Source organism: Alexandromys fortis, unplaced genomic scaffold (genome assembly GCF_014885135.2).
Source record: "Alexandromys fortis isolate MF-2015 unplaced genomic scaffold, M_Fortis_MF-2015_v1.1 scaffold_77, whole genome shotgun sequence".
NCBI classification, from domain to species: Eukaryota; Metazoa; Chordata; class Mammalia; order Rodentia; family Cricetidae; genus Alexandromys; species Alexandromys fortis.
Window position 1 is genome coordinate 6612002 of NW_026067967.1, and position 11930 is coordinate 6623931.

An 11930-nucleotide genomic window follows, 5' to 3' on the forward strand; every position below is an offset into this window, starting at 1 on the left:
TTCACCCCCTCCTCCCACTCCTCTCCCCCTCCCTCTCCAGTCCAAAGAGCAGTCAGGGTTCCCTGCCCTGTGGGAAGTCCAAGGTCCTCCCCCCTCCGTCCATGTCTAGGAAGGTGAACATCCACACTGGCTAGGCTCCCATCAAGCCAGAACATGAAGTAGGATCAAAACCCCGTGCCATTGTCCTTGGCTTCTCATCAGCCCTCATTGTTCGCCATGATCAGAGAGTCCGGTTTTATCCCATGCTTTTTCAGTCACAGTCCAGCTGGCCTTGGTGAGCTCCCAATAGATCAGCCCCACTATCTCCGTGGGTGGGTGCACCCCTCGTGGTCCTGACATCCTTGCTCGTGTTCTCCCTCCATCCGTCCGGGCTGCTTTTGTTTGTGGTGTCTGTCACATCCCTAGTGACTCCACTGAAGACAAAGTAAGGAAGGAAGGGGGCAGGGGCTGGGTCTGGATCACACATTGGTTGAGGATGGCATTTTTCATATATTCACCCATGCCTTTAGCATCTGGGTTATTTCAGAGAATATTGCACCTTTGAGTTGACTAGAATAGAATGTGGTCCCACTTCAGAAGCGAGAGATCTGTGTCTAGGAAGGCACAATGGCTGGGAGAAAGCGCTTCAGCAGGCCAGTCAGAGAGCTTTGCTGCAGCTTCTGTTCCTCTGCCCCTGGTTGTGAATGGCTTCTCTTCTCTGTTGCTGATAGACTGTAGAGGGCAGGCTAGAGTCAATGCGCCGGAGTGCACTAGGTTCTGATTGTTTCATTTGTCCTTCCAGCAAAGGGTGAATCATGAATAAGGACACCCTAACTGAGTCTAGGAGCAAGACGACAGGAAAGTCAGATGAGCACCCCAATCTGTGGATAGAGCGCTTCTTCAACCGGAGATGCTGCATCACCTTCCTGACTGGCTGCTACAGCTGCCACTGGCAATACAGAGAGTGGGAGAAAACTGAACTTGGATCCTGTTGCTGCCCCTGGGTATAGACATGGGAAGGAGCTGGATTCACTTCCTTAGCTGTGGGTGTGGGGGTCCCTAACCACTGCAGTGCTCACCGGGATCTCCCCGGTCTTCCTGTCAAAGTACTGCGGCAAGCCTAGAGCCAGAGTTAAACATACATGCTGTCTTCCTCTTCCTCCCTTTTCCTTCTTCCTTCAAACTTAGGATCTCCTGCATTCTAAGCAAGAGCTGCACTGCTGCGCTGCACCCAAAGCCCCTTCGTTTGTTTGCTTCTTGTTGCTGTCTTCCCTGCTCCCCAGTGTTTTAAAGCAGGATCTCTAATTGTCCAGACTGACCTTGAACTTCCATATAAATGAGCCAAACCTTGAACTCCTGATCCTCTGTCTCAATCTCTGAGTTCTGGGATGACAGCCATGTGTCATTCATTTGTTCATTTTTCATCCACTTTTATATTTATTCATTGAATTTCGAAGACTTGGATGCAATTAGATGTTCATAGGAGAATACAAGAATGCTCAAATCTTTTTTTCATGTATGTATCATATATATCTTTTTTTTTAAACATACCAATCCCAGTTTCCCCTCCTTCCTCTCCTCTTGCTCCTCCCTTACCCCCACCCCACCGCCCATCCACTCCTCAGAAAGGGTAAGGCCTCCCCTGGTAATTCAGCTAAGTCTGTCCCATCATCTCGTTGAGGCAGGACCAAGGCCTTTCCCACCCCCATCCCCAACCCCCAGTCCTGTGCCGAGGCTGAGCAAAGTCTCTCTCCATAGAGAATGGGCTCCACAAAGCCGGTTCACGCATTAGAGTTAGATCCTGGTCCCACTGCCATCGGCCCCATATACTGCCCAAGCCCACCATTGTCTCCTGTACTCAGGGGGCCTAGTTTGGTCCTATGCAGGTTCCCCAGCTGTCAGTCCAGAGTCAGTAATCTCTGACTAGTTCAGGTCAGCTGATTCTGTGGGAGTGGGGGTTGCTGGGGTAGGTGGAGCAGAAGGGAACAGAGGAGTCACTGAGAAACCGAGGCGAGGGAAACAGGTCAGGTAGCGTGGTTTTAAAGCTTACCCAGTATACAGGAGGTAAAGAATACCTGAAGAGGGCTGGGCTGTGACTCAGTGGTGGAGCATACGTTAGCGCGTGTGCAGCCCTGGATTTGATCTCCACCACCAGAGGGGGAATACTTTGATGCTGTGACCAGGGCTGTGTTTGGAATGGTTATTTGAGTGGTGGAGGACACATCAGAAGGGCCGGTGCAGGAAAGGGAAGACGGTGCAGTGCTCCAAATAGGAGGTGCGGGTGGCAGGGACAGGAGCAGGAAAGGCCGATACGGGGAGAGATGGGCAGGTTTGACAGATTCATTACTACTCGGGGGTGAGATCTATGAAGGATCTGGAGTAAAATGTAAAGGGAAGCTGCATTGAAAAGGTAGCATTTAGGGCAGTCTAGTACAGTGGTAAAAAACACTGGACCAGAACTTTGGAGTATGTATGGGCTGAAATTATAGCTATAACTTGGGCTGGTTATGTGATATACCAGCCTCTCTGTAGATAGAGAATCCAGTTAGATAAAGGCCCTGAATAATTTTCAAGTATCCTTTCTACTCAGATGGAGTAAAACACAAAGGGGAAGACCATCAGATTCGATTAATGGCTTTGCTACTGACCAGCCCTGAGTTAGTGACCCATTGTTGTAAGGGTTTAGGCAAGGCTCTTAGCATCTCTGTGAGTCAGAGCCCTTGTTAGAATAAGGCAGACATTAACAACAAAGCCCATGGCAGGGGCTGCTGTGCGAAAGGAGAGATCTCTGTAGGAAGCACTTTGCACAGAGCATAATAAAACTGATGTTATTACTGCAGGGTTCTTAGGGTCGCTGCTTTGGGAGGCGATGAAGGGAAATGCATAGAGGAGGGTTCAGAGTGTGTGTGAGTGAGTGAGTGTGTGTCAGTGTGTGTATGTGTGAGTATGAGTGTGTGTGTGAGTGTGTGTATGTGTGTGTATGTGTGAGTATGAGCGTGTGTGAGTGTGCGTGTATGAGTGTGTGAGTGAGTTGTGTGAGTGTGTGTATGTGAGTATGAGCGTGTGTGAGTGTGCGTGTATGAGTGTGTGAGTGTGAGTGTGTGTGTGAGAGTGGGTTAGTGTGTGTGAGTGTGTTAGTGTGAGTGTGTGTATGTGAAATTAACTAAAAAATCCAAAGATAGAAAAGCGCAATGCTGTGTTTAAAGAGAGTTTGATTTCCAGTGCTGAATTTAGGGACATTTGAAGGAATAAATAATAACTAGGATTAGAAAACAAAGTTTAGATAAAATTATAACATCTTTACGTTAGGCTAAAAAAATGAGCTTTATCCTATCAACAGAGAGGAACCCTTGAAAATTTCAAGCAATTAAAAGAATAGAAACAGATTTTTTTTTTTTAGCAGAAAGTTATTAAGCTTATCAGATATGTATGCCACAGTAGCCAAGACAGCTGAAGCCTTCCTCTGGCCTTCAGCAGCTAAATTCCAGTGGGATAAGTTATGTAATAAATAATAAAAGGAAAAGTGCTTTCAAATAGTAGTAAGATCTTTGAAGATAAAGTAGGAGTGTATATTAGAAATTGGGGAGGGGGAGTGGTCAGAGACCTGTGGAAACTCCTTTGGTCCATCTGCAAAGGAAGAGATGGACTCAGCCTTGCGCTGGGGCAAATGTGTTCCAGGCAGACGTGCTGAGCACCTGGCTTCGGAGTAGGGATGGCATTTGATGTGTTACAGAAGCCTCTAGTGTGGGAGTCCGTGGGGATGGGTGAGGCTAATCCTAGACAACCCTGTGGGCTTGAAAGGCTCTTTGAATGGCGATGGTGTCGTAGCACAGGGAGCTCTGGGAGGGTTGAGCAGCGCAGCGACATTATTTGGTAACATGCTTATTTGTTATTTTTTATAATTTTTATTTTATGAATGAGTGCTCTGCATGCACACCTGCTCGCCAGAAGAGGGCATCATTAGGGATGCTTGTGAGCCACCATGTGGGTGCTAGGAATTGAACCCGGGACCTCTGGAAGAGTAGCCAGTGCTCTTAACTGCTGAGCCACCCCTGCAGCCTGGTAATATGCTTTTCAAAGGTGTGTGTAAGACTGAGCCAACGCCTGTGCCCATCACCCAGCTACGCTCCTAGTAGTGGTTTGCTGCCCCAGTGCCCATTAGGACTCAGCTTGTCGGGATGCCCTTTCTGTGTACGTCCGCAATCTTTTAAACCTCAGATTACTCTGGCCTAGAGAGGGTAATGGCCAACACCAGAACAATCCTGACCTTTGTGCACAAGAATCACTGAGGTAACATAGACGATGGTGCTAAGTTAGGCTTCTTTGTCTTTTCAGAAAGAACAGTTTTTTTATATGTGCCTGGTAGTTGCATTCGTCCTGTCTGTGATTTTCCTGTTTGTGTGGGTTGAAACCTCTAACGAGTACAACGGCTTTGACTGGTGAGTTCATTTCTGTACTTTTCTTGGTATACGAGCTCCTTCACTGGACAGCCACTTGGGTTCTCCCAGGCCGAAAGATCTGGTGTTTTAGCAGGTGGACACACATGGGTTTTGCACAGCTGGGGCACTGAGCAAACGTTCAGCACCCAAACTTCCACCTCCCTTCCACCTGTGCTCAGTCACACTGCAGACCAAACGGTGCTCCCAGCTTCCTGTGCTTCTGACACCCCAGCCCTCAGGTAAGGATTCTGTTCTCTTTACTCTGAAGTCCCTTTGCTTGATGGCAGATGCCCATACTCTTGTTCCTCACAGTTTATGTCCCACAGTCCTGCAGCCTTTGCATCTGTCCTTTGTCTTTAGGATCCCTTGGAACTCTGGGCAGAGGGACACATGCTCCTTCTCAGCTCCCTTTCATGGCTAAGCGACTCCCTGACCACTGTCAGACATCTCAGCTTTTCTGGCCTGATACCTGCAGCATCGCTGTAAGCCTTACCTCCTACTTAGTGTTTACGGGAGAAGGCGTGTGTAGGCGTGAGGCTCCTTTCTTTTCCTTAATGAAATGCAGTTTATTTTTCTCTGTATAAAAGTTAAATCTAGTTGGTTATCTTAAATGTAGAAAAAAAAGGAGAACTTAGGGCTGGAGCGATGCTCAGAGGGTAAAGGAGGTGCTGGAGGGATGCTCAGAGGGTAAAGGAGGTGCTGGAGGGATGCTCAGAGGGTAAAGGAGGTGCTGGAGCGATGCTCAGAGGGTAAAGGAGATGCTGGAGGGATGCTCAGAGGGTAAAGGTGTTTCTCATAGAGCCTGACGATCTGAGTGCAATCCCTGGGACTCACGTGATAGAGGCAGAGGACTGACTCTTGCGAGCTGTCCTCTACCCCCCATCCCCTGTGGGTACGTATCTGTACAATTCACAGACAGAAATAATTTTTAAATGCAGAAAATTGGAAAATATATGGTCACATTCAAATGACAGTCACAACCCAGCTTTCTGCTGTGCTTATATTATTATGTTTATACTATTTTTTATTTTTATTTTTTGGTTGCTCAAGACAGGGTTTCTCTATAGCTTTGGAGCCTGTCCTGGAACTAGCTCTGTAGACCAGGTAGGCCTTGAACTCACAGAGATCTGCCTGCCTCAGCTTCCCTAGTGCTGAGATTAAAGACGTGCGCCACCACCACCTGGCTAAAATGGCTGTATTTCATCTTTATCCTTGAAGGGGATCTTAGACAGGCTTAGCACTCTAATTTGCAGTTTTTCTTTGAACCCCGTAATTCACTTGCTCTGCTGTCTCCTCACTTGGTTTGTGTCGAGAAGCGTGCTGTGTGCCCATGACCTTCTGAACCTAATCTGCCCTTGAAAAATCTGCCTACTTTTAGGAGTTTCCCCTTTCTTTGGTTTTCATAGTTTTCCGATGGCGTGCATGTATGGTTTTCTTTCTGCTTTAAGTTTGTCTTGCTTCTTTCCTTTGCAGTTTGATATCGGTAGAGACTTGCTTTTGTCAACTTGTTTAAGCTGAACCTTAGTTTCTTCACTGTACAGTTTCAGTTTCAAGAGAAATTGATACATGGTTTGGAAGGCAGATGTGAGGCAACACCTGTTTCTCTACCTTGAAGGTTGGAGTCGCTAATATGCACTGACCTGCATGCTTTGTTGACGTGGGCAACGCTGAGATCTGCAACTCCCTTACGTTTGACCATACTTTCTGCAGCTTGTCTGAGTAGTGTATGAGGTTTTCTACAACTTGTGGTAAAGATTCTTTACGTTGCTCATGCTATCAAAGCTCGAGGTTGTGTCAGCCATGGCTTTGAGTTTGTTCTTATGGGTTCCAGTACATCTGTGGAAGTTCTAGTTTGTTCTAAGTTCTAGTTTCTTCCTGACTGCCCATCTGACTAACAGTGACTTAAGTGAGGCCTGACACAAAATACAGGGACAAAGACCCCTCATGCAGATCCCCCATGTTCCCGGAAGTATGAAGTACGACCCCCATGATAAATTTTACTCTGTATCACTTATTGTGGTTCTGTTTCTTTAAAGAAACCTTTACACAGAACATATCCACAGCAGTTCTAGAAGATACAATCTTTTACTTAAAAAAGATGTATTTTTTAAAACTCTGTATGTGTGTTTGTGTATGTATGTGGGGTATGTGTTCTTGAGGACAAGATTTAAGATGAAAGGCTGGCGTTCGATGAGGCTGCATATAAAATGCTGTTCAGGTTAATTGAGAAGACTCGTACTGGGGCAGGCAAGATGGCTCAACAGGGCTGACAACATAGATTTGATTCCTGAATCCTACACAACGTAAGAAGAGGAGCAACTCACAAGGTTACCTTCTGACTGCCACAGACATGCTGTGCCCCCTTACTCTCACAAAATGAAAGAAGACAAAGAATATTTTAGAAAGACTAGGACCTCTGCGGGACCAGGCCCGAGCCAGCGACCTCCCCTGGAGCAGATAGACTGAGCAACTTCTGAGAGAGCAGACCCAAGTGAGCAACCTCCTTGGGAGCGTGCCTGAATGACCTCTGGGATTGCAGGTCAACTTCCGGGAGCACCAAACTACCTCCAGGAATGCTGAGGATGCAGAGTGACCTCCTGGGTGATTGGAACCCTTGCCCTGACTCCACTAGGAGAACAACCATCTGAGCCTTGGATCCACTGGCACCAGAGACACGGCCCCAACTACACCAACCAGAGGAAAGGACAGGTGGACAACAAGGTAAGAGCACCAGTCGGCATCACCAAAAACTAGTGGCTCTGTGACAGCAGCACCCTAATACAGATGAGCAGAAGAAAACTATCTAAAAAATAACTTTAGGAGAATGTTTGAGGCCATTAAAGAGGAAATGAAAAGTCCCCTCAAAGAAATGGAGGAAAAGACAAACAAAAAATTGGAAGAAATCAACAAATCCCTTAAAGAAAACCAAGAAAAAGCAAACAGGTGAAAGAAACGGTTCAGGATTGACAACTGAAATAGATACATCAAAAAAAAATCTTTCCTGATTGTTCTACTAATTGTGTTTTGTTGGGCACAATTCCATCTGTTTTGGAAGCTTAATTGGGTCCTCTTTTGACTTCCACCCAACCTCTGAGGGTGTCTGTCAGACCTGGGGCTTATATGCTGGACAGTGTTAGCACTGCGCTCCACCCCACCCTCCTCCCAGGGCTCCCTTTCCCAGAGTGCCCTTCCCTCGCAGGCTCTTCACTGAGGACTGCCTGCCCGGTCCTTCGTGGTGTGTCTATAAACCCTACAAAAGTGGCATTTTCTTTATTATTTTGAAGTCCTTTTTTAAGATTTATGTATTTTATTCATCAGATCCCACTATAGAGGGTTGTGAGCCACCACCTGGTTGCTTAGCGTTGAACTCAGGACCTATAGAAAGAACAATTAGTACTCTTAGCCCAATGCCATCTCTCCAGCCCCTCCTTTATTATTTTTAATGTGGTTATAGTCTCACGTTATATATTTTATATCTTTAAAGTTTTTCATTGACAGAGAAAACCCAGACAAATACAACATTGTCTCCCCTCACAAGTCTCTAGTGGTTTTCCCACAGATGGTACTTTCAGAGCAGAATGATTGGGACATAGCTCTCATACAGATGAGAGCAATTTATATGGTGGTTATGAGTGCAGTTATGTAAGAATGTATATGTAGTGGCATTTCATTCGTATTTTAATAAATAAAGCTTGCCTGAAGATCAGAGAATAAAACAGCCGCACTGGCCAGCCTTACAGACCAGGCAGTGGTGGCACACACCTTTAATCCCAGCAGCCATGCTAGTTTGCCATAGAAACCAGGTGCTGCATGCCTTTAATCTCAGTGGTGCGCGACTTTAATCCCAGCCCTAGAGAGGAAGATAAAATGGGAGGAGACAGCTCTCAGTCACAGTCTCATTCTGAGGTTTCCTGGAGGCAGCATCAACCATTTTCAGACTGAGGTTGAGGTAAGAACCAGTGGCTGGCTGTTTTGCTTCTCTGGTCTTCAGGTTGAGCCCTAATATCTGTCTCTTGCGTTTTTATTAATCATGCTACAGGTATACATGTACCTGGACAGGGAGCTTGGAAGGGAGAAATGACCGGTCATGTTGATGTAATTAATTCAGGGGGTGATTTCCTTTCTTTACATAGTGCAGAATTTCTACATCACATTGTTTATTGAAGATGATATAAATTTGGATATATGTTATATATAACTTTTTAACATCTCTCCACTTATAGAGGCTACATTAACATTGTTGGTTGCCTATTGTACAAAATTTTAAAAAAACCCAAAACCTATCTCCAAAGCACTCATAAGATCTGCTCACAGAGCGCTTCTCCTCTCGTCCCCTCCATTTTTTAATGCCCCATTTAGTCTACTCTTGTCTCTACCCTTAATGTAGATTCTATTACTGATCCCTGCTATATTTTAAGGATTGAAACGTATTTTTCAGGGTTGTTTATCTAGGGTCAAAACGCTGGTTCTTGTGGTCCATTTTTATGTTGAGTATAGCCGGGATCCTGACTGCCTACACGTCCTTGCTTTTGGTGAGTGATGTTTCTCATTTTTCACTTTTGAGCAGTCTCGTAGGTTGCTCCTTCCTGTGCTATTGTATCTTTCTGGAGTCTTCAATATTAATAGAGCTGGGAGTTTACATCGGCCGCTTCAGTTTTATGCACAAGGGCTGGCTGAAAGATTTATGCTGTTTAGAGGATTTGTCTGATCAATTTGGTCCTTTGAGAGGGTGACAGAGCACCTCTTTTTATTCCCCCATTTCATACTCTATCCATGAGCTCACTAACATTATCATTTAAACACCTAGAGCATTCCTCCACAGTCTGGGCCTTACCCTCTGCAAACGCTAGTCTTTACAGTCTGGGCCTTATCCTCTGCAAACACTAGTCTCCACAGTCTGGGCCTTACCCTCTGCAAACGCTAGTCTCCACAGTCTGGGCCTTACCCTCTGCAAACGCTAGTCTTTATAGTCTGGGCCTTATCCTCTGCAAACACTAGTCTCCACAGTCTGGGCCTTACCCTCTGCAAACGCTAGTCTCCACAGTCTGGGCCTTACCCTCTGCAAACACTAGTCTCCTAGCTCACCTGCGGGTTATTCGCAGATGACCCTGTCACTGTCGCATGACATGCTGGAGTCATGGTGCCTGAAGACAGACACCATGCAAGAGAAGGATCCATGGGAATGGAGACTAACAGAAAGATAGCTCTAACTGGACACTGGCTGCTTACCTTGATTTCATAATCCCATGTTCCCACTGACCTCTCTGGCATACAAGAGTCCAACCCTTGAATATGTTGTCAATTGCAATATTTTTCTTCTAAAAATGTGATCATTATTGGGAAAATATTGTAATGAGTACTGATTATGTAGAAATCAATAAAATGAAAGTGTGTAGTTTCTGTCTTGATGTAGAGCTCTTGATAAAGACAACGTGCTCATTCCGTTTCTTATCACTGGGACAGATGCAACCTGAGAGGATGCAGTCTTCTGTGGTAGAGGAGGAACGGCGGGAAGAGGCAGGTGTATGAGGCCTCTGGTCACATCAAATCACAGTCAGGAAGCCAAGAGAGATAGATGGCTTACCCTTCGCTCATTTTGTCATTTTTATTCAGTCTGGGGCCTTGGCCCATGGGATGAAGTTGGCCACATTCAGAGAGTCTTCCCTCCTAAGTTAGACCTTTCTGTAGAAATTCTCATAGATGCATGCAGAAGTGTTTCCATGGAGATCCTAAATCAAATCAAAATGACCATGAAAAGTAGTCATCACAGACTGGTGTGAGATAGAGCTGTGATTGTTTCTTCATCCAGGGTTTAGAATCACAGACAAAGTCACTACTGCACATGGAACTTGGTAATTTTCATGATAGATGCCTGAATGCAGCTTGCCAGGGCCTCTAAGAGGGAAGAGCTCCCTGCCAGCAAAGATCATCAAATAAAACTTCTTAGAAGGAGCAGCGCTGGAGGGCTGGGGGACAGCTTAGTCAGGACAGTGTCTGCTGTATAAACATCAGTTCAGGTGTCCAGAGTCAAAACAGTGCTGCAGAGGTTCAGCACAGAGACAGGTACTACCTGAAGCTCCAGACCAGGTAGCTTAGCTGAAGCCATAAGCTTCCGGTTCAGTGAGAGACCTTATATCCCAAGATAAAAGTGGTCCGTGAACATGTGTGTGTACTTGGTGCAGACGTGTGCACCTGTGGTCATTTGTGCTCATGTGTATGCACATACCCACACCAGCAAGCGCGCGCGCGCGCGCACACACATACACACACACACACAGTAGCAGCACTGGAGTGGACTCTCGAATAGACAGTGGATTTGGATGTGGGGGCTGAAGTGTGAGGCACATTGTGGGCTGAGGGAACCCACTGTGAGAGAGGAGTGAGAGAGAAGTGTATTTGATACTTTGTTAGGAAGGGAGTAATGTGGTGATGAGAGGCACACCTGTGACGGCTTTTGAACATAAAGTAAGATAACGTAGTAAACATGAATTTCCATTTTAGGGAAAATGACTCCAGAAGCTGTGATGTGAAGGTAGAGAGACCAGTTGAGAATCTCCTCTTTCAGTGCGGAGGGTGCAGGCGTAGTGTGTGCTCAGGGCTAAATTCTGGGCTACTGATTTGTACGGCGTTTGTGCACAATCAGTGAGAAACGGGATTGTTAGCTTCAGTGTGAAAATGTTAGTGTCCAGCGGAGTCATGGCTTTAGCAGACTCTCTCACCTTCCTCTTTTGGACACCCGTGGAGACGGAGCGAGGCCTGGCATCAGTTCTGGAGTGCTTACACGGTAATCTTGGTCAAGTCACATAGCTCTTCTAAGCCTTGGCTGCTTTTTAATTTCCAAATGATGATAGTATTTAATAAAATGTACTTTTATATGGCTAAATAAAAATATACACAAAATTATTGTCGTAAAAGGTAAGTGCTTTGTACATTAATATGTTAGCAGCTGAGGATGCGAGCTTTCAGTGTCTGTGCTCATACGGACTTGATGACTGGCTGGGCTTAGCCTTAGATTTGAATGTATTGAGCACATGCAATGTTAATGACAATCACAACATCAGCACGAGTTCTGGAAAGAGCTTTTAAGTGACCCTTGGGAGAGTTGACTCTTAAACTCTCTTCTCTTATAAGTGAATCTAAGTGATGCCAGGCATGAGTCCGTCACAGGGAAGGATAGATGTTCCGGAAGGAAGCAGCAGTGGTGATGGCTGTGAGCTCCCAGAGGAGAGAGAATGAATTCCTCCTAGGGTGCTGGTGGTTGCTACAGATCGGAAATGACATTTAAACTGGCCTCAAGGGTCAGTGGCATGGGGGAAAAGAGCCTTAAAGAGATGAGAAATAGCATGGCAAGAGAAAATAAAAAGTAGCCTCAGGCCGGGCAGTGGTGGCGCACGCCTTTAATCCCAGCACTTGGGAGGCAGAGGCAGGTGGATCTTTGTGAGTTCGAGACCAGCCTGGTCTACAGAGCTAGTTCCAGGACAGGCACCAAAGCTACGGAGAAACCCTGTCTTG

General features: G+C 46.0%; 1 protein-coding gene across 1 annotated transcript in view; it reads left to right on the forward strand.

The window, feature by feature from the left end:
* The first annotated feature begins 794 nt into the window (after window positions 1-794).
* Window positions 795-11930, forward strand: part of Gdpd4 (glycerophosphodiester phosphodiesterase domain containing 4) — a 60040-nt gene continuing 48904 nt past the window's right edge. Inside the window, exons 1-3 of the mRNA XM_050154465.1 lie at window positions 795-983; window positions 4315-4418; window positions 8857-8950. Coding sequence (XP_050010422.1) covers window positions 795-983; window positions 4315-4418; window positions 8857-8950 — 387 coding nt within the window. The remainder of the gene's footprint in view (window positions 984-4314; window positions 4419-8856; window positions 8951-11930) is intronic.